Raw genomic sequence first — 23618 nt, forward strand, 5'->3', positions numbered from 1 at the left:
AAACTTGCCCTCACTTAAGATGGCCACTTCCTGCCTTTGTCCTCATTGGTAAATTGGCTCTCTCAGCTTCCGTGACCCGCCCCCATTTTTCCTGTTGCTCGCAGTAGCCATGGCGGGCATGAGTTTGTTGCGACGGGTTTCGGTTACTGCGGTGGCAGCGCTTTCTGGCCGCTCCCTTGGCACTCGACTCGGATTTGGGGGCTTCCTCACTCGTGGCTTTCCGAAGGCTGTTGGTGGGTGCTGGCCTTGGGAGAACGGGCGTGAAGCGGGTGCAGGGCGAGAAAAGAGAGGACGCTTCCAGGGTGACCTTGGTGGGATCCGGAGGGAGCCGGGACAAATTGTGGGCTTGGGGCTGAGAGGAGAGACGGAGCGCGAGCTATAGGAGGGGTTTTCCTGAAGTAGTCAGATCGATCGCGTTTACATTATTAGCATTTCTAAAACGTTGTTATTCACCATCTCAATGCTAATTTGCGGATGAAGCTGAGTCTAGGAAGCTATAGAGCTGAGACCTGTATCTCTAGGTCACAAGCTTATTGTTGCGTTCCACCTGCCCAAAGGCTGGGTTCTAGTCCCACATATGCAAAGTCATGTTGCTGAGAAGCCCACCTATGTAAGGAATATGAAGACAGGTAATATGTAGACAGGTAAAGAGGCTCAGGGCCAACTTATTCATTAGGCACAGTAAGTACGGTGCCGCCCAATAATGAGATGCAGATGGACTGGGGGGGAAGAGAGGTTTTTTTTGTTTTCTTTGTGTTTTGAGACAGTCTCACTTTGTCACCCAGGCTGGAGTGCAGTGGCGCGATCTTGCTTACTGCAACCTCCGCCTCCTAGGTTCAAGCGATTCACCTGCCTGAACTCATGATAGTTTTAGGGGTCCACGAAAGTGTTTTAATTTAAATTTCTTTTTTAAAAAGATCATAATGTTTATGAATATGATAACGAATCTAGCCTGTATTATATTCATTTTATACCAATGCAGTCATAACATACGATTTTTGGTAACTTAAGAGGAAGGGGCCCTTGAAGGCAAAAGTGCCTAGGTCTCAGGAAAGTCATAATACAGTCTTTTTGTTTGTTTGTTTTGAGACAGTCTCACTCTGTCACACAGGCTGGAGTGCAGTGGCACCGTCTTGGCTCACTGCCCGGGTTCAAGCCATTCTCCTGCCTCAGCCTCCCAGTAGCTGAGACTACAGGTGCACACCACCACGCCTGGCTAATTTTTGTATATTTAGTAGAGATGGGGTGTCATCATGTTGGCCAGGCTGGTCTCGAACTCCTGACCTCAAATGATCTGCCTGCCTCAGCCTCCCAAAGTGCTGGGATTATAGGCGTGAGCCATTGCACCTGACCAATACAGTCTTAACAGGGTTATTTGGACCTAGTGAGTTGCATTATGGTGGTGTGAATAATCATAGCAAAGCATCAAATGCTTGGTATTCGGTGCATTTTATTATCTCAAAGACTGTGCAAAGAAATTACAATGTTATTTTCATTTTACAGATGAGGAAACTGACTCAATTATTAAATAATGTGTCACTGTACTAAATGATAATGACAGCCAACATTTACTGAGCACCTGTTATGTGTCAAGCATCATTTTCCTTTTTTTTTCAAGACGGAGTCTTGCTGCGTTGCCCAGGCTGGAGTGCAATGGTGTGATCTTGGCTCACTGCGACCTCTGCCTCCTGGGTTCAGGCAATTATCCTGCCTCAGCCTTCTGAGTAACTGGGTTTACAGGTGCATGCCTCCGTGCCGGGCTAATTTTTTTTTTTTTTTGTAGAGATGGGGTTTCACCATGTTGGCCAGTCTGGTCTCGAACTCCTGACCTCGTGATCCACCCACCTCGGCCTCCCAAAGTGCTGAGATTACAGGCGTGAGCCACCGCACCTGACCTCAAGCATCATTTTAAGGGTTTAAAGTATTAATTTATTTAATCCTCCTCGTTAAATATATACTGTGAGCTATTTGCCCTGTGCAATAGAAACAGGTAAAGAGGAAGTGAAACTTTAAAGTCAAAAAGTTGTCTCCAGCCTCAAAATATCTTGTTCTGTTTTTACCCTTATTCTCCCAATTTAATTTGAATTATGCCACTCCACAGGATGAGGCAATATACATAGGGATTTGCTCGAAACATGATGCAAAGAACCAGTGGTATTTAACAGATTTCCAGCAGGAATTTGAACTTGTTACAAAATTACATATGCTAACATTCCTTGATGAAAATCCCTTTTAAGTCTTTTCTGATTACAAATATCCTCATATAGCCAAATACAAATACTTCAAATACTCGCCCTGGTAGTATTCAATCAAATCTAGCTGGAGATAAACTGCAGCAAAATTTCACCCCTAGTTTCTCTTTCTACATTATTGCCCTTTCTTGGGCTTCTCAAAGAATCATTACCGTGTTCTGCGCCCTTTCCAGTCAGAGCAGGGAAGGATCTAATAGCTATCTTTACTAAAGGTTACTGTGTTTTCTGCTGTGTACCTGCTTTCAAAGGTATTTTGCATCTGTCACTGTGATATGAAAGGTTTTAATCTCTTATATGGTTGTTTGTATCTGTCCCTACAAGAATGTAAGCTCTAGTGTAGTAGACAACCTGTCTTGTCTTGTTTTCTCTGGAGATAGACTGCCTATCTTCAAATTCTGGCTCTAGAATTTAGAAGCCATGTCTGTGATCATCACATCTTGGAAGCTAAAGTGGAAGACACCTAATTGCTCATAACCTGCGTTTCCTCCTCTTTAAAAAAGATGAGAATTTTAACCTGCCTCAAAAGGTAGTTGTGAAGAGTGGAAAAAATCAACAGTGCCTGGCAGCAGTAACCTTTAAGAAAATTGTGGTAAAGTACACATAACATTTACCATTTTAACCATTTTTAAGTGCACCGTTCAGTGGTATTAAATACATTCCTAATGCTATGCAACCATCACCGTCATCCGACTCCATAACTTTTTTCATATGGTAAAACTAAAACTCCGTATCCGTTAAACAGTAACTCTCCATTCCCCTTCCACGTAGACCCTGGTAACCACCATTCTGCTGTCTTTATGATTTTGACTACTCTATTTCTCATGTAAGTAGAATCATAAAATATTTGTCTGTCACTTAGCATAATATCCCAAGGCATATTTATGTTGTAGCATATGTCAGAATTTCCTTCTTTTTAAAGCTGAATTGTCCATTGTCCATTGTATGTATTTACCCCATTTTGCTTATCCATCATCTGTCAATTGGGTTGCTTCAGGTTTTTTGTTTGTTTGTTTGTTTGAGACAGAGTCTTGCTGTGTCTTCCAGGCTAGAGTGCAGTGGCATGATCTTGGCTCACCGCAACCCCTGGCTTCCAGTGTTCTCGTATCAAACTGAGGGTCAGGCTGCTATTTCTTGCTGCCCAATAATGAGATGCAGATGAACTGGGGAGGAAGAGGGGTTTTTTTTTTTTTTTTTTGAGACACAGTCTCATTCTGTTGCCCAGGCTGGAGTGCAGTGGTGCGATCTTGGCTCACTGCAACCTTCGCCTCCTGGGTTCCAGGGATTCTCCTGCTTCAGCCTCCCAAATAGCTGGGATTACAGGTGCATGCCACACCACGCCCGGCTGATTTTTGTATTTTTAGTAGAGATGGGGTTTCACCATGTTGGCCAGGCTGGTCTTGAACTCCTGACCTCAGGTGATCTGCCTGCCTCGGCCTCCCAAAGTGCTGGGATTATAGACATGAGCCACCACGCCTGGCCAGAAAGAGTTTTTATTCCTGTAAACGGTTACAGGGATAAGTCCTGGAAATTATCGCCAGACCAACTTAACATTACGGTTTTCCAGAGCCCGTAGACCTTTTAAGCTGTATGTCTACGTGTAAGTGTGCACTCATCTAAAGACATAAGTGACTAAGTTTTTAAAATCGATAATTAAGGTCTGAGTCCTGAAGACCTTCCTCTGGAGCCTTAGTAAATTTACTTAATCTAAATGGGTCCAGGTACTGGGGTGATTACCCTTATCTTGTCTCCTGCTAAATCATGGAGGTTTGGGAAGTTCCTTCAGACCCCCAGTAAACTTGTTTGTGGAGGCCTGGGGAGTTTCTTCATACCCACAATAAAACGTGTTTAATCCTAAATGGGTTCTGTTAAGAATTCCTTCAAACTCCTGTCCTCAAGTGATCCACCTGCCTTGGCCTCTTAAAAGTGTTGGGATTACAGCTGTGAGCCTACACCCAAGCACTTGCAGATTTTAATTACTGTAAAGCTTCACTTAACATCATTGGCTTTTGAAACTGCAACCCTCAGAACCTATAATAAAGATGGAAATGATGTTGTTTAAGGACCTGCTGTATGTGGTTTCACTTAAAGTCACAGTTTCCAAGAACTTATCAGTGACATTGAGTGTGACTTGTTTTGTGAATAATGTTTCTGTGAACATGGATGTACAAATATCTCTTCTGAGACCCTGCTTTCAATTCTTGTGGGTGTATCTGCAGAAGTGTAATTGCTGGGTCATGTGTGTCATGGGTGTCACTGGCTGGGACTGGCATTGTGGGTGGTAAAAGAATTTACCAAGACAGTCATAGGTAAAGAGGACAGATTTGTTAGAGAAAATACAAAGATAAAGTTGCAAGGGAACAGTGGGCAGCACAGCAGAGAAGGGGCTATCTGCAGAATCAGGGGCTACAGGGAAGTTTTATAGGGTCATACTGACGGGACTATGAGTAGAGAAGGTGTGCAGATAAGGTCACTCTGCTGGGGCTATGTGTTGAATGAGGTATTTGGGAACAGGATGTTGTGCCCGTGCGTCGCCTGTGATTAGCCGTGTCTCAGCAGAATTGCTTTCCTCCTCCTGGGGCCCCTTACTTGTTGCTTATGTATCTTACTAGGATTCCACAATATGGTAATTCTGTTTTTAATTTTTTGAGGAACCCTCATGCTATTTTCCATAGCAGCAATACCATTTTACATTCCTTTGTTTACCAACAGTGTGCAAAGATTCCAATTCCTCCATATTCTGACACTTGTTATTTTCTGGTTTTTTGAAAGTAGCCATTCTGATGGGTATGTGATGATATCATTGTAGTTTTGATTTGCATTTCCCTAATTAGTTTGCTTCTTGGCCATTTGTATATATATCTTCTTTAGAGAAATGTCTATTCAAATCCTTTGCTTATTATTTATTTTATTATTTTTTATCTTGAGTATGAGGTCTCCCTAATGTTGCCCATGCCGAACTTGAACTCCTGGACTCAAGCAATCTTGCTTCAGCCTCTCAAGTAGCTGGGACTACAGGTACATGCCACTCTGCCAAGCTATTTGCCTGTTTTATTTTTTCGTTTATTTTTGGCAGGATCTTGCTCTGTCACCCCGGCCGAAGTGCAGTGGCGCAGTCATAGCTCACTGTAGCCTCAACCTCCTAGACTCAGGTGATCTTCCTGCCTCAGCCTCCTGAGTAGCTGGGATGACAAGTACACACCACCACACCCGGCTAATTTTTTAAGTTTTTTGTAGAGATGAGATCTGGCTATGTTGACCAGGCTAGTTTTAAACTCCTGGGCTCAAGAAATTCCCCACCTCAGCCTCCCAAAGTGCTGGGATTACAGGCATGAGCCACCATGCCCAGCCTATTTTTAAATTGGATTATTTGGTTTTTTATTGTTGTTGTTGAGTTTTCTATGTGTTCTGATATCAATCCCTTATCAGATATATGATTTGCATATATTTTCTCCCATTCTGTGGGTTGCCTTTTTACTCTGCTGATAGCGTCCTTTCAGACAAAATTTTTAAATTTTCATGAAGTCCAGTTTGTCTGATTTTTCTTTTTTTGTCTGTGCCTTTGAAGTCCTGGCATTAGCCTTCTACAAATACCTATAGCCTCATCTTTCCTAAAAGTCTAGTGCTGTCATGTTCTCCATCACCCTCTGTAAACCTTTCTCAGAAAATTAGCAGATAAAGCTATTCTATTTAATTAAATTATTTATTAAACATCAGAGATTGTGTAATTCCAGAAATGAGCTAATTTCTCCCCTCAGCTGCAGGTAAATTTAATTTATAATTGAAGACTGATATGCACAACTTATGGTTTTTAAAAATGTGAAGAATATTAATATGAATATATAAACAAGAGTGCTGTGGAGTTAATCCAGACATGGAATAGATGGGGCATTTTAACCGAATTAAAGGGATAGTTTTAATTGGTGGAACTGGCAGAAAAGTAAAGGTTAAGTTTTTTTTATTAGATATATGACTCTTGGGGCAGGTAGGTGTTGGGAGAAAAGGCAAATAAAGGAAAGTTGGGACCAAATTGGGGGAGGGGAGGGACTGACTACAAAGCCAAAGTATCTTCATTTGATTTTGTAGGCAACAGAGTGTTATAGCAGAAGAACAATATCAGGAGTGTGTTTTAGGAAGATGCTTCTGAATATTGGATGGCTTATAGGGTATGTTGATTACCTAGGCCAGTAAGGTAAAGAAGGCATGGAATGAAATGGAGAGTTTAAATCTTAGAATCAAGAGGCCTTGGCAAATGATGAATGAAGGATAGATGCACGGAAGATGATTGAGATTTTTATCCAAGGTAATTGAGATGGTGGTGCCCTTTACTGGGAATGACGGAAAGAAAATGACCAATTTTTATTGTTGTCGTCTTTTTATTTTTTTATTTTTTTGAGACAGAGTCTCACTCTGTCACCGAGGCTGGAGCGTAGTGGCACAGTCTTGGTTCACCACAACCTCCACCTCCCAGGTTCAAGCGATTCTCTTGCCTCAGCCTCCCAAGTAGCTGGGATTACAGGCCTGGCTAATTTTTTGTATTTTTAGTAGAGACAGGGTTTCACCATGTTGGCCAGGCTGGTCTCGAACTCCTGACCTCAAGTGATCTGCCCGCCTCGGCCCCCCAAAGTGCTGGGATTACAGGTGTGAGCCACTGTGCCCAGCCCAATTGTTGTCTTTGATACACAAAAAGTTCCTACATTATCTTATTCAATTCTTATAAAAATCGCAATCGTCAAAGGCTTAGTAACTTTTCTGAGGCTATTTGCTTTTAAAAAATTAGTTATTGAGGCCTTGGGCCTATGAAATTAATGAATACTTAATGGAGAAATTTCAGGCTTTAGAGAGCAGTGAAAGATGCCTATTTTTGGTGTCAGGAGGATCAGGGTTCCAGAAATCCTGGTAGTCACTTCATTGTAAGCAATGTTCACCCTATAATTTAATTTTTTTTTTAGGGGGAAGGGTCTAGCTATGTTGCTCAGGCTGGCCTCAAATTCCTGGTCTCAAGTGATCCTCCCGCCTCAGCCTCCTGAGTAGCTGGGATTACAAGCACGTACCGCCATTCCTGGTTACACACTAATATTTTTAGATTTAAGCAGATGGCCCTACTACATCAAAAATCATGACGGCTCAAAACATTTAAAAAGAGTTAAGTGCAAGTCAGTTGTGGTGGTGCGTGATGTAATCCCAGCTACTCCGCAGGCTGAGGTGGGAGGATCTCTTGAGCCCAGGAGTTTGAGACCAGCTTGAGTAACATAGTGAAAAACCTTGTCTCTGGAAAAGAAAAAAGAAAAAAAGAGTTACATGCTATGAAATTTACTTTGAAACAATATTAATAAGTTATCTAGGACTTTTAGTGACATGACTAATTGTTTAATAATTGGGTAATATGTGTAAAGAAAGAGCAAGCTGTTCACATTACTAAATGCATTAAACTTTTTTTTTTTTTTTTGGAGACGGAGTCTCGCTCTGTCACCCAGGCTGGAGTGCAGTGGCACAACCTAGGCTCACTCCTGGGTTTACTTACACCATTCTCCTGCCTCAGCCTCCCCAGCAGCTGGAACTACAGGCGCCCACCACCACACCTGGCTATTTTTTTTTTATATATTTTTAGTAGAGACGGGGTTTCATCGTGTTAGCCAGGTTGGACTCCATCTCCTGACCTCGTGATCTGCCTGCCTCAATCCCCCAAAGTGCTGGGATTACAGGCATGAGCCACCGCACCCGGCCAAAAACCACAATTACTTTCAATTGCAAAAACTGCAATTACTTTTGCACCAACCTAATATTAAGCTGAAAATAGATTGTCCCTCTAAGAGAGTATGCTCTTGAATGAACACATTTCTGCAGGTGTAGTCAGGGGATAAGGGACAGGGAAGATCATCCTGTTTTGACCCTGTACTTCTAGTGTATCAGATTAATATTGAATTGGCCTTTTGCTTTTTTGTGAGCAACTAAATTTCTGGGAGTTCCAGGTGGAAACCCACTTACCTTATTACATTGAATCCTTTTGGATTCAGCCTTTTGTAATGTGTGTAAAGACTCTTTAGGGACCCTGTTTCATCAGTGTCTTAGCCACTGATGATGTAGCAGTAGCTTTGTGTTTCTAAGTAGTTGTGTTTCTAAGTAGTTCTTTGTGTTGTAGCAGTAGCTTTGTGTTTCTAAGACTTGACAAGTCAGGAATGCTGTATCCACCTCATCTAAGCCATTCATAAAAACCTTGATGCTGCAGGACTTTTGAGAGATCCCTTTGCCAGGTTACTGCAATAATTAATCAGTACCTTTTGGTTACAGTCAATCAAGTACCCATTACAAATTTCTCTAACTTGCTCTTTCTCTCAGCTTATAATGTCTCCTCTTCCTAGCCCCCACATCTTGTCCAAATAGGAACTTTTCTTCTGGGCCACTGTATCCTATTTCTTTCCCTTGTTACCGTTACAGATTTGTAATTATTTGTGTATTGTGTATTTCTCCCAGCAAGATATATATCCCTCTTAGACCGTATATCGGTCTAGCATAGGATCTGCACATAGTATGCAATTAAATATGTATTGAATTAATGAGTACTTTGTACTGTCATCCAACCCTTTTTCTTCATCTAGTCCACAAAAAAATTCTATTATGTATCTTTCAGATGATTTGCTGAAGTCCATACTTACTTTGTCAAATTCTCTTAATCTTGTTCTTTAAAAAGCCTTAGTAGTATGAATTATATATAGTAAATTCATGCCAGTTTCTAATTTCCCTTGTGATTCTACCTCCCAAACTCACTGCAAGCTGCTTTCAGGTGTTAACCAAAGTTAAGAAGACAGTTCCTGCTTTCAAGATATTTATACTTAAAAGTGGCAGCAGTGAACACAAATATACACATCACAGTAATGTATAGTAATTCAAAAGTAGGAAAGATCTCGTATGGTTGGGAAGAATGTTGGCATCTTGGAAGATAAGATGTTATCTGGGCCTAATACAGATTTTAGGAGAGGGGACACCTTTCTAGATATTAAACATGAACAAAAGATTCAGATCTTTCTGACATCTATTATGACTGAAATTCCTTCAATGGGAAATTAAAGTTTTTTATTCCACAGTGACTCACATGCAAAATATCCTTGAGAGTAGTTACACAGTGAAAACATAGGAACCTTCAGTTTCTAAGTAACAGCTAGATCCTTTCCTGTTCCCAGTGCAAAGGGCTTGGAATGCCTGTAGTGATCCTTCCAGACCTTCAAGAGGAAGAATGTAAAAAGAGGATCCAGAAGTGAAATTTTGCCTCAATTTACTTCCAGCAAGGCTTGATTAAATTCTGTCAGGGGGGAGACTTGAAGAGGATATTCTTAATCAGCAATGGTTTACCATGTGATTTTATCAAGATATTTTAGAGTGTGTAGTTTGATAACAAGTTCTAATTCCTGCTGGTGATTTGTTGAATAAATACTGCTGGTCCTTTCCATCTATTTTGCAGCATAATAATACATATAATACAGATAATGTGTCATGTGAAATGTCATAATGGAATAATTTACATTAAATGTATTTCTTTTGCAGCATTAGCAAATATTTGTTGCAGAGGAGACACAGATAAACAGCTCATTAAGTAGCTAACCTCTCGGCCTGCTATTGAAACAAATTAAAATGATTATTTAGATACTTCTTTAACTTTGAATTAAAATGAGGAAAGTTATGCTTTAGAACAGTAGATCCATCTTTGTTTAAAGATATCCTATCTGACCTGGCCTTGTTACTCAAATAAGACATTTTAAAATCTTATATTAAACATCTAAGAATGTATATTTTCTTTTTGTTTCATGTCAGATGAGTAATGTGCCTACCTCATAACAAGGTTTGAGGGAGGCATATCTCACACATGAATGTGAAAACCCAGTCACCCTGCTTATGATCTGCAAAAGGATCCTTGTATTTTTTTTCTTTATAATCTGATTTTAACTCAGAATATAACAGTATACCCATATGAACCTTGTATAAAACAGGGTAATTCAATATTTCCAGCTCCTGTTCGACACAGTGGAGGCCATGGGAAAAGACTATTTGTCATCAAACCTTCTAGATTCTATGACATCCGGTTTTTGAAGTTATTGGTAAGTTTAAATTTTTTGTTGAATTAGAGTCTCTGCATGTAATGGAAAAAATTTTTGCCTCTTTAGAAAACATCTTTCATTTTATGAAATATTTTATTTTGTAAATTTATATTTCTTTCTGTAGAAGAGACTGAGATTGTAAAGTCTGATTTGTTACTGAATTTCTCTTTAAATTAGTGAAGCTTTCCTTCTTCACAAAAGGATTTACACTAAATGGAGGTAAAACATGAACCATTCCTTTCTTTTGAAGATTATGGCGTTTCGAAATAGAATCTGTGTTGCTATAACTAAAATATTCTTTAAATGACCAAAGAATTTGTTGAAAGACTTTTTTAAATAAAGGAGCTACATTATTTTGGGATATGGTTTTATATTTATATGTTGCTCAAGAACACTGATTTCAGAGGGTAACAGGGATCTATAGTGCCATCTTAATTTAGCAATAATATAATTACATTGCTTATTTAGAATGCTGACTGTATTTCTGTCTCAAGGCTCAATAGGAACAAAGTAGAGGCTTAGAAAATGGGAGATTGTCTGAACCATCTGCCACTGTAGATAAAGCTCTGAATCATTTGAGTACTGACCTTAAAACTTTCTCTTGCCCTTCCATTGTGTTTAATGACCTTTTTCATCTCCTTGGTTGAGCCCTTGCTTTTCTTGTTATGACCAGCTCAAATCCTGTTTAGTGATAGAAATCACCCTGATGTTTTTACACTTTTGTTCTTAACGTGTTGTTTTCTTTCATGACATTGCTTTACCAAAAAGTAAAATCACAGAAATTAATAATTTCGTACTGTATGCCCAATTTGGCAAGTTTATTTTATAAGAAATATGAGGAAATCATATCATGAGGATGATTTGTGTGTGGGGAGAGTTACGAAACGGTCATGAGAAACATTTTTTTATTTTTTATCTTAGAGATTCTACATTGCATTGACTGGGATTCCAGTAGTAATTATCATAACTCTGGTGAATGTATTCATTGGTAAGTCACTTCCATCCCCTGCCAGCACCACCAGATTGGAAAAATTTTTAAACATATGTACATCAATATAAAAAAGAAATTACGGATATTGTAATGAAAAGTTCTTTAAGCATAAGCATGGCAGTTGATCTTAAAATAACCAAATCTCAACCTGAACTAAGAATTTTTTAATCCATCCTAGAACACATAAAACTATAATCCTCGGCCGGGCGCAGTGCCTCATGCCTGTAATCCCAGCACTTTGGGAGGCCGAGGCGGGCGAATCATGAGGTTAGGGGTTCAAGAGACCAGCCTGGCCAACATAGTGAAACCCCGTCTCTACTAAAAATACAAAAAATGAGCCGGGCGTGGTGGTGGGCGCCTGTAATGCCAGCTACTCGGGAGGCTGAGGCAGGAGAATGACTTGAACCCGAGAGGTGGAGGTTGCAGTGAACTGAGATCGTGCCATCGCACTCCAACCTGGGCGACAGAACAAGACTCCATCTCAAAAAAAAAACAAAACTATAGTCCTCTAACAAAGAATGAAAATGTCAATGACAATAAACATTAGATTTTCATGGGAAATTTTGTTCAAAGTACTTCTAACATCTTGAATCCTAAAATGTTTCGTATCATAGGTATAGGGAAGACCAGAAGGAATAATATGTCTTTTATTATATCTTGTTACAGTATATAAAAACAAAATGAGAAACTCATGGAATACCTATAAATAATGCCTTACACAGAGAGATGTCTAAAAATGTCTAACAAATGAATTGATTGTCAACCAGATTAAAGTGAATTAAAGATATTAGATATCTTCATTGGTACAGTTTTTAAAGGATCCTTTAAAACCACAAGAAGTTGGTTTTATTACTTTAATGGTGAAGAATTAATTTTTTAAACTCCTCATGCTGAAGTTGAACATAACCATTTTTTCTTATTAGGTGAAGCTGAACTAGCAGAAATTCCAGAAGGCTATATCCCAGAACACTGGGAATATTATAAGGTTTGTATAGGACATTGACAATTACATACTGTTACGTGCCTTGTCAATGCACTAGTTAATATCTTAATTCAGCAATTATGATATAGTCAGGTTTTTTGTTTTGTTTTGCTTTGTTTTGTTGAGACAGCATCTCTCTCTGTTGCCAAGGCTGGAATACAGTGGCACGATTTCGGCTCACTGCAATCTCTGCCTCCCGCGTTCAGGCAATTGTCATCCCTCAGCCTCCCATGTCGCTGAGATCACAGGTGTCTGCTGTGTGATCCTGGCTAATTTTGGTATTTTTAGTAGAGACAGGATTTCACCATGTTGGCCAGGCTTTTCTCGAACTCCTGGCCTCAAGTGATCCGCCCACCTCAGCCTCCCAAAGTACTGGGATTAAAGGTGTGAGCCACTGTGCCCAGCCATGATAGAGTTTTATATTTCATTTTTTATATCAAGTAGATACATTTTTTGCATACTTTTTATAAACAACTAGTTTTGATACTTAATTTTTTAAAAATCATTTTAAGCTTTACAATTTTTTAAAGAATGATTGCAGTGTGTTCTCAGCCTAACAGACTAACATAATTTATCCTAAGTTCAATGCCTTAGGAAAGATTTCACCAATGTTAATGCTAGCTGTCATTTATTGAGCACCTACTGTGTAACGGGTACTGTGCTGAGTGTTTTACAAACATTTATTATTTCATCCCATGTAAAATGTACTATTATTATTCCCTCTTTGGAGATGAAGAAACTGAGGCTAAAAGAGTTCAGTGACCTGTCTAGATAGGGTCACTATTTCAACCCAGGCAACTTTGACTCCAGAGCCTGCACTGTTGGTCATTACGCCATACTGCCACTGCTACCAAAACCCAAAATTAATTTTGTTATTTGTTTACAAGTGTTATCATGAGCCTTGAATAGAGTATGTCCCAAAAAAAAAACAAAACTATAGTCCTCTAACAAAGAATGAAAATGTCAATGACAATAAACGTTAGATTTTCATGGGAAATTTTGTTCAAAGTACTTCTAACATCTTGAATCCTAAAATGTTTCGTATCATAGGTATAGGGAAGACCAGAAGAAATAATATGTCTTTTATTATATCTTGTTACAGTATATAAAAACAAAATGAGAAACTCATGGAATACCTATAAATAATGCCTTACACAGAGAGATGTCTAAAAATGTCTTATTATCCCATCATGTTTTATTATCTGAATGAATTATATTTTAAATATAAATCTTAAACCATTAAATCTTAAGGCAGGCCTTAGAATTAGTTCGTTTATGCTAACTGGTGCAAAGAGCCCCATTTTTGAATTACCAAAACCTGGGTTTGGCTTCTGAATCTGCCACCTAAGATGCTCAGCATAGTGTAATGGAAAAGAGCACATAGCTTTGGAGTCAGACTTGGTTTGAGTCCAGGTGCTGCCATTTATTAGCTACGTAACTTTGTGCAATTCACTTATCTTTAAAATGTGGACAAAAATAGTATCCACCTAATCTGTTAAAATTATTTTATATATATATATATAAATCATACTAGATATAAATCAAATAACATCATACTAGATGTTATTGGTTTATCTAACTGAAATGATCATTTTAAAGAATAGTCAACTAGAAAAGCAAAATATTATTCAGAAATGGACTAATATTAAACAAATTTTCTCTTGTAGCATCCCATATCGAGATGGATTGCCCGTAATTTCTATGACAGTCCTGAAAAGATTTATGAAAAATCAATGGCCGTCCTTCAGATTGAAGCTGAAAAGGCTGAATTACGGTAGGAAAAAAGAGGGGTTGGTGGGAAAGAAAATCTTCCTAGGGTTGCCAACCACCAGAAAAAAAAAATTAATAAAACTATTACTATTTCAGCACTATAGAATGTTTTATGTAAAAGGATAAATTTATATCCAGATGCAGTGGCTTACACCTGTAATCCCAACACTATGGGAGGCTACAGAAATTAGCTGGGCATGGTGGTATGTGCCTGTAATCCCAGGTACTCAGGAAGCTGAGGCAGAAGAATCACTTCAACCCAGGAGGTGGAGGTTGCAGTGAGCCAAGACCACGCCAATGCACTGCAGCCTGGGTGACAGTGCGAGACTCTGTCTCAAAAAAAAAAAGGCGGGGGGGTAAAGATAGAATTCGCTTGTTTGGAGTGAAAATTATAAACTGGTGACAAGGAGACTATTAGGAGATATGTGTCAGATTAAAAGGAGTTCTTTTTAAAATTTAAAAATTTTTTTTTAGAGTTGAAGTCTTGCTCTGTTGCCCCAGCTGGGCAGCAAATGGATGGATATATCCATCCAATGAAATGTATAATGTGGCCATTAAAAAGAAAGGGATATATGCTGTTATGGAAAGCTATGTGGATTTTCTTTCTTATATATTATATTTTATTTACATATTAAAAAACTAGACATATATATTTTTTCCCTTCTCTTATGCTGCTGAGTGCCTGTATTATTTTAACCAGTCCCCTGTTGCTGATACTTGGGTTCTTTCCAAGTTTTTTGGTATTATACATACTGCTGTGTTTAATTTTCTCCCATATTGTTTGCATATTTATGTAACATATCTGGAAAATAAATTTCTGGAAGTGGCATTGATAAGCCAAATAGCACATGCTTTTAAACTTTGGGTACATATTGCCAAACTCTTCTCCAAAAAGTTGCACGAGTTGTTTCTTCATCAGTTTCCATGTTTCAGTTTTCCATGTTTCTCTGTAATGGAATTTATCAAAGTGAAACATTTTGCTGATACGGTAATTGAAATATGTTGCCTCATCATTTCAATTTTATATTTCTTTGTAAAGTTGAGTAGTTTTTTCATATATCTGTTAGTTGTGTGTATTTCTTTTCTTTCTTTTTTTTTTTTCCTGAGACAAAGTCTTGCTCTGTTGGCCAGGCTGGAGTACAGTGGCATGATCTTGACTCACTGCAGCCTTGGTCTGCTAGGTACAAGCCATCCTCCCACCCAAGCCTCCCTAGTAGCCAAGATTACAGGTGTATGACACCATGACCAGTTTATTTTTGTTTTTTGTAGAGACATGATTTCACCATGTTGCCCAGGCTGGTCTCAAACGCCTGGGCTCAAGCAATCCACCCTCCGGGGCCTCCCAAAATGCTGAGATTACAGGCATGAGCCACTGCACCTGGCCGTGTGTATTTCTTTCTCTATATGTTGTCTTTTGGCAGTGTAGAAATTTTTGCAACACAGAAGTGTTTTTATATTTTCAGACAAATTTGTAATAGTAACTAAGAGCATTTTCTTTTTTTCCTTTTATTTTTTGAGACAGTTTTGCTCTGTCTCCCAGACTGGAGTGCAATGGTGTGGTCTTGGCTCACTGCAACCTCTGCCTCCCGGGTGCAAGCGATTCTTCTGCCTCAGCCTCCCAAGTAGTTGGGATTACAGGCGCCCAACCCCGCGTCCAGCTAATTTTTGTATTTTTAGTAGAGACAGGGTTCTGCCATGTTGGCCAGGCTGGTCTTGAACTCCTGGCCTCAAGTGATCTGCCTGCCTCAGCCTCCCAAAGTGCTGGGATTACAGACGTGAGCCACTGTACCTGGCCGCTAATAAAATTTTTAATACGTTTTGTATCAGTGTTTTAATTACTTTCTATGTATTTACTCATTTAATTATTGTCAGGTTTGCCAGTCTTTGGCTTTTGGGATTTTGTGTCATACAGAGATCTCTGATGATAATTAAATCAGTAAATATATAAATCCAAAATTATTTTTTTTAATATTCACTTGTGCTTTCCTTTTGTTTTTTTGAGACAGGATCTCGTTCTGTTGCCTAGGCTGGAGTGCAGTGTTGCAGTCATGACTCACTGCAGCACCGACCTCCTGGGTTTAAGCAATCCTCCAGCCTCAGCCTCCTGAATAGCTGGGACCACAGGTGCTGGCCACCATGCCCAACTAATTGTTTGGGGGTTTTGTTTGTTTGTTTGTTTTGGTAGAGATGGGATCTTGCTCTGTTGCCCAGGTTGATCTTGAACTCCTGGGCTCAAGCAATCTTCCTGCCTTGGCCTCCCAAAGTGCTGGGATTACAGGCATGAGTCAACTTGCCCAGCCTGTTTTTGGCTTTTGTGTTTTTTTTTTTTTTTTGACATGGGGACTTGCTGTGTTGCCCAGGACGGACTCGAGCTCCTGAGCTCAAGTGACCCTCCCACCTCAGCCTCCCGAGTAGCTAGGACTACAGACATGTGCCACTGCTCCCAGCTTACTATTTTTTTTTTTTTTTTTTTTTTTTTTTTTTGAGACGGAGTCTCGCTCTGTCACCCAGGCTGGAGTGCAGTGGCCGGATCTCAGCTCACTGCAAGCTCCGCCTCCCGGGTTTACGCCATTCTCCTGCCTCAGCCTCCCGAGTAGCTGGGACTACAGGCGCCTGCCACCTCGCCCGGCTAAGTTTTTGTATTTTTAGTAGAGACGGGGTTTCACTGTGTTAGCCAGGGTGGTCTCGATCTCCTGACCTCATGATCTGCCCGTCTCGGCCTCCCAAAGTGCTGGGATTACAGGCTTGAGCCACCGCGCCCGGCCCAGCTTACTATTTTTTAATGAAATAGGAAAGTGCTACACATGCTTATTTTATACCTTGACATAACAGTATATGTAGTATCTCCTCCCATGTTACTACATACAGATTCTCCTTATTCTTTTTAGCAGGTACATAGTAGTTCATTATGTGGATGAATCATAATTTAACCAGTTAGTCTCATGTTGATAAATATTTTAATTACTCATGGTTTGGGTAGTTATACTCTAAAGAGTAGACCAGAAAGAGGATGTTTTTTAATCCTTCAAAAAATGATACCTGCTAAATACACCATCACAAAGGCATATAATCTCCCATAGGGTTAGTGAGCTGGTTGAGGTTAATAAAGTGACTCATTTAACTGTGATAAATTTTAAGTCCTATGAAAAAATATGTATTCTGTAAAAACAGAAAGTAGAAGGTTTGATGGAGAAGGCACTGCTTCAGGAATGTGTGATTGTGCAAAGACTTAGATATTGAAGTGGGAAAGCACCTGTATAAAATACGAGAGTATTCAGTTTGTGAAGAACAAGAACAAGTAAGTAGATGTTAGAGTTGGAGAATGTTTTTCTTGATCTTGATTTTTCTTGCTTTCTATTTATGTTTGTATAAATATTGACTGAGTGTCTGATGTTGACCGGGCCTGGTATAATGCTGGCAAATAAAAAACCAGTTCTACTCTCAGAAAGCTTTCTGTCCTAATGGCGATGGGCAGACACAAGATGTGAAACTCCAAGAAAGTTTATTCATATGTTAATTCCTAGCACAGCATATGACCATAATAGTAGACATTCTATAAATGACTCTCCTAGCATCTAAAAGGTGAGAAGATAGGAAAAGCACTGTAACAATTCAGATGAAAGTGATCTGTGCAGGCACAGTGAAGGAGAGAATTCGGTATCAATTCGAGTAATGTTTTGGTGTTAAAAACTGTTTGGTGGACCGGGTGTGGTGGCTCACGCCTGTAATCCCAGCACTTTGGGAGGCCAAGGCAGGCAGGTCACAAGGTCAGGAGTTAGAGACCAGCCTGGCCAACATGGTGAAACCCTGTCTCTACTAAAAATACAAAAATTAGCTGGGCGTGGTGGTGGGCCCTTGTAGCCCCAGCTACTTGGGAGGCTGAGACAGGAGGATCACTTGAACCTAGGAGGTAGAATTTGCAGTGAGCTGAGACTGCGCCATAGCACTCCAGCCTGGGCAACCGAGCAAGACTCTGTCTCAAAAAAAACAAAAACAAAAACAAACAAAAAAATTGTTTGATGGCTCCCTATATAAGCAACATAATAAAAGTCAAAAATTTAAGTCCCAACTTTTGCTTATAGATGTATACCAGATGTATGCCTACATAAAGGTCTGTGGAGGGACATTATACTTTACACAAAAGCAGACTCTAGTGATTGTCCTTTATGGAAATGGCTCATTAAATTTATAATTGGAAGTGCTGGGATGTCAATATTGCTGTTCCATTTGTTACAGGTTGAAGGAGCTGGAAGTACGAAGATTGATGCGTATGAGAGGAGATGGACCCTGGTATTACTATGAGACAATTGATAAGGAACTTATTGATCATTCTCCAAAAGCAACTCCTGACAATTAAGCATTTTTTTCTCCAAATACAAAGTATGTTCTCTTTGTTGGAAAATAAATTAGTAAATATATTCTGTATTTTTGCTCTCCGTGAAAAACAAACGAGCTTCTGACATTACTGTCTCTGTGTTGGTTCAGACTGAGGCTTTCGTTTAGGGAGTTTGGCTTCCAGTCCACAAAGAAGATTTAAAATGTACTAATAAAAACTGGAGAAATAGGAATTTGTAAACTCCTAAAGTTGTAGCAACTTTGAAAGGTTAGTGTTTTATTTACCTGACAAATGGAAGTTATAGAAAAGAAGTTTAATTATGTTAAGTACAAGTAATTGTAGTATTTTGTAGAAATGCCTGTACTGTAGATGTCTGTATTATTGAGGTGCAACTCAGGATTTGAAGTTCCATAAAGCATTGAACCAACTCTGTAATGTTAACTCCTTAATAAACAGATTTTCAATAAGCAAATTTTAAAGTTTATAATGCTTTCATGTTTCTTTTTTTTTTTTTTTTGCTATGTATTGTTCTTTTTTTAAACTACACACATACACACAGACATGTACACACACACACACACACATGCACACACACATTCTTTTCCTAGATGCAATCTCTGAGATCCCTTAGAGTCCTATTTTGTAAACACTGGGGAAGTAGTTGTACTAGGTAATATGATTCCTGCAGAGATTATAAAATGTGAGTAAAAGATAAAAATGACTGTCATTTATTAAGTATTTATTGTCTGCTAGGCACTGTATTAAATAACTGCATGGTTTTTTTTGGACGGAGTCTTGCACTGTCGTCCAGGCTAGAGTGCAATGCTGCGATCTTGGCTCGCTGCAACCTCCGCCTCCTGGGTTCAAGCAGTTCTTGTCTCAGCCTCCCGAGTAGCTGGGATTACAGGCACCCACCACCACACCTGGCTAATTTTTGTATCTTTCAGTAAAGACTTTCGCTGTGTTGGCCAGGCTGGTCTTGAACTCCTGATCTCAGGTGATTGGCCTATCTCTGCCTCCCAAAGTGCTGGGATTACAGGCCTGAGCCATGGCGCCCAGCCAACATTATTTTCAAAATGACTTACGAGGTAGTATTACTCTTGAGTTTTACACATTAGAAACCTGAGGCTCAGATGTTAAACACAAACTCGGCATTTACAAAAATAAACATTTAAAATATTTACACTTCAACTTCCAAAATGGCTTTGTAGCTTAAGCACTCAGGATTTTCAAACCTGTAACAGCTTATCAATGCATCTCATCTTACAAGTATGTTTTACATTCTTCATAAAAGTAAAAATGAATCCAGGTTTCCTAAGATTCAGGCCAGTGAGTCTCCACTTAAAACCAAATGGAGAAATAATTTTTTGCTGCCTAAGCACACAAGTGAATTGAAAAGACACAGGCCATTGATTCAACAAATACCTTTATTATTTTTATCGATAATGTACTTGTACATGTAATATGCTATTTTAATACATGTGTGCAATGTATAATGGTCAAATCAGGGTATTTAGGATATCCATCACCTCAAACGTCTATCTTCCTTGTGTTAGGAACATTTATTTTGAAATATAGTATGAGTTATATAACTTATGATAACTACATTTCAAAATTATATTTCAAAATAAGATAACATATAAGTATATGTTATTGTTAACTATAATTTACCTACTGTACTATCAAATACTAGAACTTATTCCTTGTATCTAACTGTATTCTTATAGCCATTAACCAACTTTTCTAAATTTCCTACTCTCCCCTTCCCTTCCCAGCCTCATAACCACCTTTCTACTGTTTGCTTCCACGCGATCCTTTTTTTTTATCTTCCACATATGAGTGAGAATATTCACTATTTGTCTTTCTAGGCTTGGCTTATTTCACTTAACATAATGACCTCCAGTTCTATCCATGTTGCTACAAATGACAGAATCCCATTCTTTTTCATAATATTGTCCATACATACCACATTTTCTATATCCATTTATCTTCTGTTGATGGACACAGGTTGCAAAGGGATTGCTGGATTATATGATAGTTCTATGTGTAGTTTTTTGAGGAACCTTCATGGTGAGGAACCTTCATAGTGGTTGTACTAGTGTACATTCCTACCAACAGTGGATGAGCATTCTTTTCTGCACATCCTCACCAGCATGGTTTTTTTTTTCTTTTTTAAAAAATGCCCATTTTAACTGGGGTGAGATGATACCTTAATGTGGTTTTGATTTACATTTCCTTAATTATGGTTGAGCATTTTTTCACATATCTAATGGCCATTCATATGTCTTCTTTTGAGAAACGTCTGTACAGATCTTTTGCCCTTTATTTAACTTTTTTTTTTTTTAATTTTTTGAGATGGGGTCTCACTCTGTCACCCAGGCTGGAGGTGATCTGGGCTCATTGCAGCTTCTGCATCCTGGGCTCAAGTGATCATTCCACCGCAGGATGACCTAAGTAGCTAGGACCAAAGGCAAGTGCCACCACACTCGGCTAATTTTTTTGTATCTTTTATAGTGACCGGGTTTCACCATGTTGCCCAGGCTGGTCTTGAACTCCTGTGCTCAAGTGATTGCTCACCTCAACCTCCCGAAGTGCAGGGAATTTAGGTGTGCCTGGCCTTTTTGTCCATTTTATTTTTTTATTTTTTAACGGAGTCTCACTCTGTCACCCAGGCTGCAGTGCTGTGGTGTTATCTCGACTCACTGCAACCTCTGCCTCCCAGGTTCAAGCAGTTCTCCTGCCTCAGCCTCGTGAGTAGCTGCGATTACAGGTGTGCACCACCACACCCAGCTAACTTTTATTGTATTTTTAGTAGAGAGAGGGTTTCACAATGTTGGCCAATGTGGTCTTGAACTCCTGACCTCATGATCCACCCACCTTGGCTTCCCAAAGTACTATGATTACAGGTGTGAGCCACCGCACCCGGCCTGTCCATTTTTAAATCAGGTTATTTGGTTTTTTGCTATTGAATTGTTTGAGTTCCTTATATATTCTGGTTATGAATCCCTTGTTAGATGGTGTGTTAGGCCATTCTTGTGTTGCTATAAAGAAAATCCTGAGTCTGGGTATTTTATAAAGAAAAGAGGTTTAATTGGCTCATAATTCTGCAGACTGTACAGGAAGCATGGCACCAGCATCTGCTTGGCTTCTGGGGAGGCCTCAAGGAACTTTCACTCATAGCAGAAAGCAAAGCAGGAGCAGTCACATCACGTGGCAAGAAAGTGAGAGAGAGAGGTGGAGGAGGTACCACACGCTGTTTTAAAGAACCAGGTCTCTCAAGAACTCACTCTTGTTGGAACAGGCATTAAAAGAGATTAGAGTGTGTAAGCAGAAACTCAGTTGTACGTAAGAAAACTCAATTCCCCCTGAGAAAGATAAAGAGCTGGAGTCCTTTAAAAATTAACTGCCTGTTTTTCTGTGGCTAGTGAGCCTTATCTCTCCTCCCTTCCCAGGCATTGTGAAGACCATGTTTCCCTAGCTGTGCAGCTGCAAGGTCACTAGACAGATAAACCCAAGTTGTAAAACATGTTTTTCCTTGAAAAGTAAGAAATGATGTAATGCATATCTCGATTGAATAACTGTCTTTGTTTCTTGCTTCTGTATTATGCTTCCCCTGCACAGATCTCCCCCAACCCCACGAAATGCTTAAAAGGTAGCTTAACTCTTTGTTCAGGGCTCAGTCCTTTGGATGTTAATCTGACTGGGCCAGTGCACCTAAATAATAAATATCCTCATGAACCCCATCAGTCTCTCTGATTCCATAAAAATCCTGCAACATTTCTGGGGGCTTGTCTGGGATTGGAGACAACAGATTTATCATCTCCTTTGCCTGTGGGACTAGAGCCCCAGGGCTGGAGGAGACCCAGCATCCAAGGCATGCCATGGGGGAGCTTCACCCAGGCGGAAACCAGCTCCCACGTCCCAGCAGCCTGCCCGGCAGGGCAACAGGACCAGGGACGGGGTTGTGGAATGATACCAGCACTTCAGGAACCATGGTAAGGAGCAAGGGCCCAATGCAGGGAAGCCTGTCCCATAGGGATGAAGGGAAACTTGATCACCTCCCAGGGAACAATGACTAATCCAACCCAGAGTGGCTGGGGGCGGCAGGAGTGGCTTGCCAATTTGGATGAACCTCGTGTCCCCACTAACAAAGTGAAAGTGGTTCACTGGATCTGGAGACAGGAAATGGGAGTGTGTGGGTGTGTGTGAACCCACCTGGGACATGAGAGAGGCTCATTTTGCCCGATGAGGAGTCCTGGGGCAGGGGAGGTGTGTGAAAGTATGTGAAACAGACAGTCTCTGGAGACGCCAATGCAGGGAGTGACGTGGGGAGGCATGGATCCCTTAGCATGGGCTGGTTGCTCTGAAGGGACTGTGGGGGAACTCAGACCTAGGATGCTGCATACGGCTGATAGGACCAGCTTCACAGCCACAGCAGGCTGTGACAGGGGAAGGCACGTTCCTGGCTAAGCAACATCTGAAACTCCAGTAATAGGACCCGGTCTGGTGGACCTGAGAGTGAAAATGAAAGTGAAAGTGCGCCGCAAGGGAGGAAATGGGAGGGAAAGCATCAAAACCAACTCCTTTGGAGTGCATGATAAAGAATTTTACAAAAGGATTTAGAGGTGATTATGGGATGATACTGGATGCTCAAAAGTTAAGGACAAACTGTGAGATAGGTTGGCCTGCTTTCAATGTGGGGTGACCCTCTGAAGGTACAATAGACAGGGAATTAATTGGCCATGTGTTTAAGGTGGTCACTGGAGTTGGAGGACAACCAGGATACCCAGACCAGTTTCCCTGTATAGACTCTTGGCTCAATGTGGCACAAACTCGCCCCAAGTGGCTACAGCTCTGCCTAGAAGGATATTACAAGGCATTAGTGACTCGGGCAGCCCAACCAAAGAAAGAAAGAAAAACCAGAAACAGAAACAAAGACACAGCTCAATTTATAGCTGCTGCCCTAGCAGAAAGTAACCCTGGATTTGATAGAGGGCGTAGCTGAGGTAGCGGCCGAAGAAGGGGCCAGACAACACCGGGAGAGGAAAGCTGGTCCCAGTTGGACAGGAACCAATGTACAAGGTGTAGGCAAATGGGCCACTGGAAAGATGAGTGCCCTGAAAAGGAAAAGGATTGAAATGATGGTCAATGGTCTAACACCCAAGTGCAGCATTTGGTAGCTAGTCATGGTGCCTCA

At 40.2% G+C, this 23618-nt stretch overlaps 1 protein-coding gene and 1 non-coding gene across 3 annotated transcripts; one reads left to right on the forward strand and one right to left on the reverse strand.

Annotated features, from left to right (window-relative positions):
* The first annotated feature begins 85 nt into the window (after positions 1 to 85).
* On the forward strand, positions 86 to 18892 carry NDUFB5 (NADH:ubiquinone oxidoreductase subunit B5). 2 transcript variants are annotated; one of them, NM_001266533.2, is given in 6 exon segments: positions 86 to 233; positions 10254 to 10342; positions 11264 to 11330; positions 12257 to 12318; positions 13983 to 14089; positions 18322 to 18892. In NM_001266533.2, coding segments are annotated over 6 exon segments (570 nt in total). In that variant the 5' UTR covers positions 86 to 109; the 3' UTR covers positions 18443 to 18892.
* On the reverse strand, positions 10053 to 10156 carry LOC114676619 (small nucleolar RNA U13). Its single transcript, XR_003727668.1, has one exon. It is a non-coding gene; the product is annotated as a small nucleolar RNA U13 (small nucleolar RNA).
* Positions 18893 to 23618: the final 4726 nt, after the last annotated feature.

The sequence above is a fragment of the Macaca mulatta genome, chromosome 2 (assembly GCF_049350105.2).
Source record: "Macaca mulatta isolate MMU2019108-1 chromosome 2, T2T-MMU8v2.0, whole genome shotgun sequence".
Classification (NCBI taxonomy): Eukaryota; Metazoa; Chordata; class Mammalia; order Primates; family Cercopithecidae; genus Macaca; species Macaca mulatta.

Coding starts and splice junctions, on each gene's coding strand:
- NDUFB5 (XM_015131546.3), top strand. CDS start 110: ATGGCGGGCATGAGTTTGTTGCGACGGGTTTCGGTTACTGCGGTGGCA. Junction 11,331..12,256: donor TCTGGTGAATGTATTCATTG/GTAAGTCACTTC, acceptor TTTTCTTATTAG/GTGAAGCTGAACTAGCAGAA. Junction 12,319..18,321: donor AACACTGGGAATATTATAAG/GTTTGTATAGGA, acceptor CATTTGTTACAG/GTTGAAGGAGCTGGAAGTAC.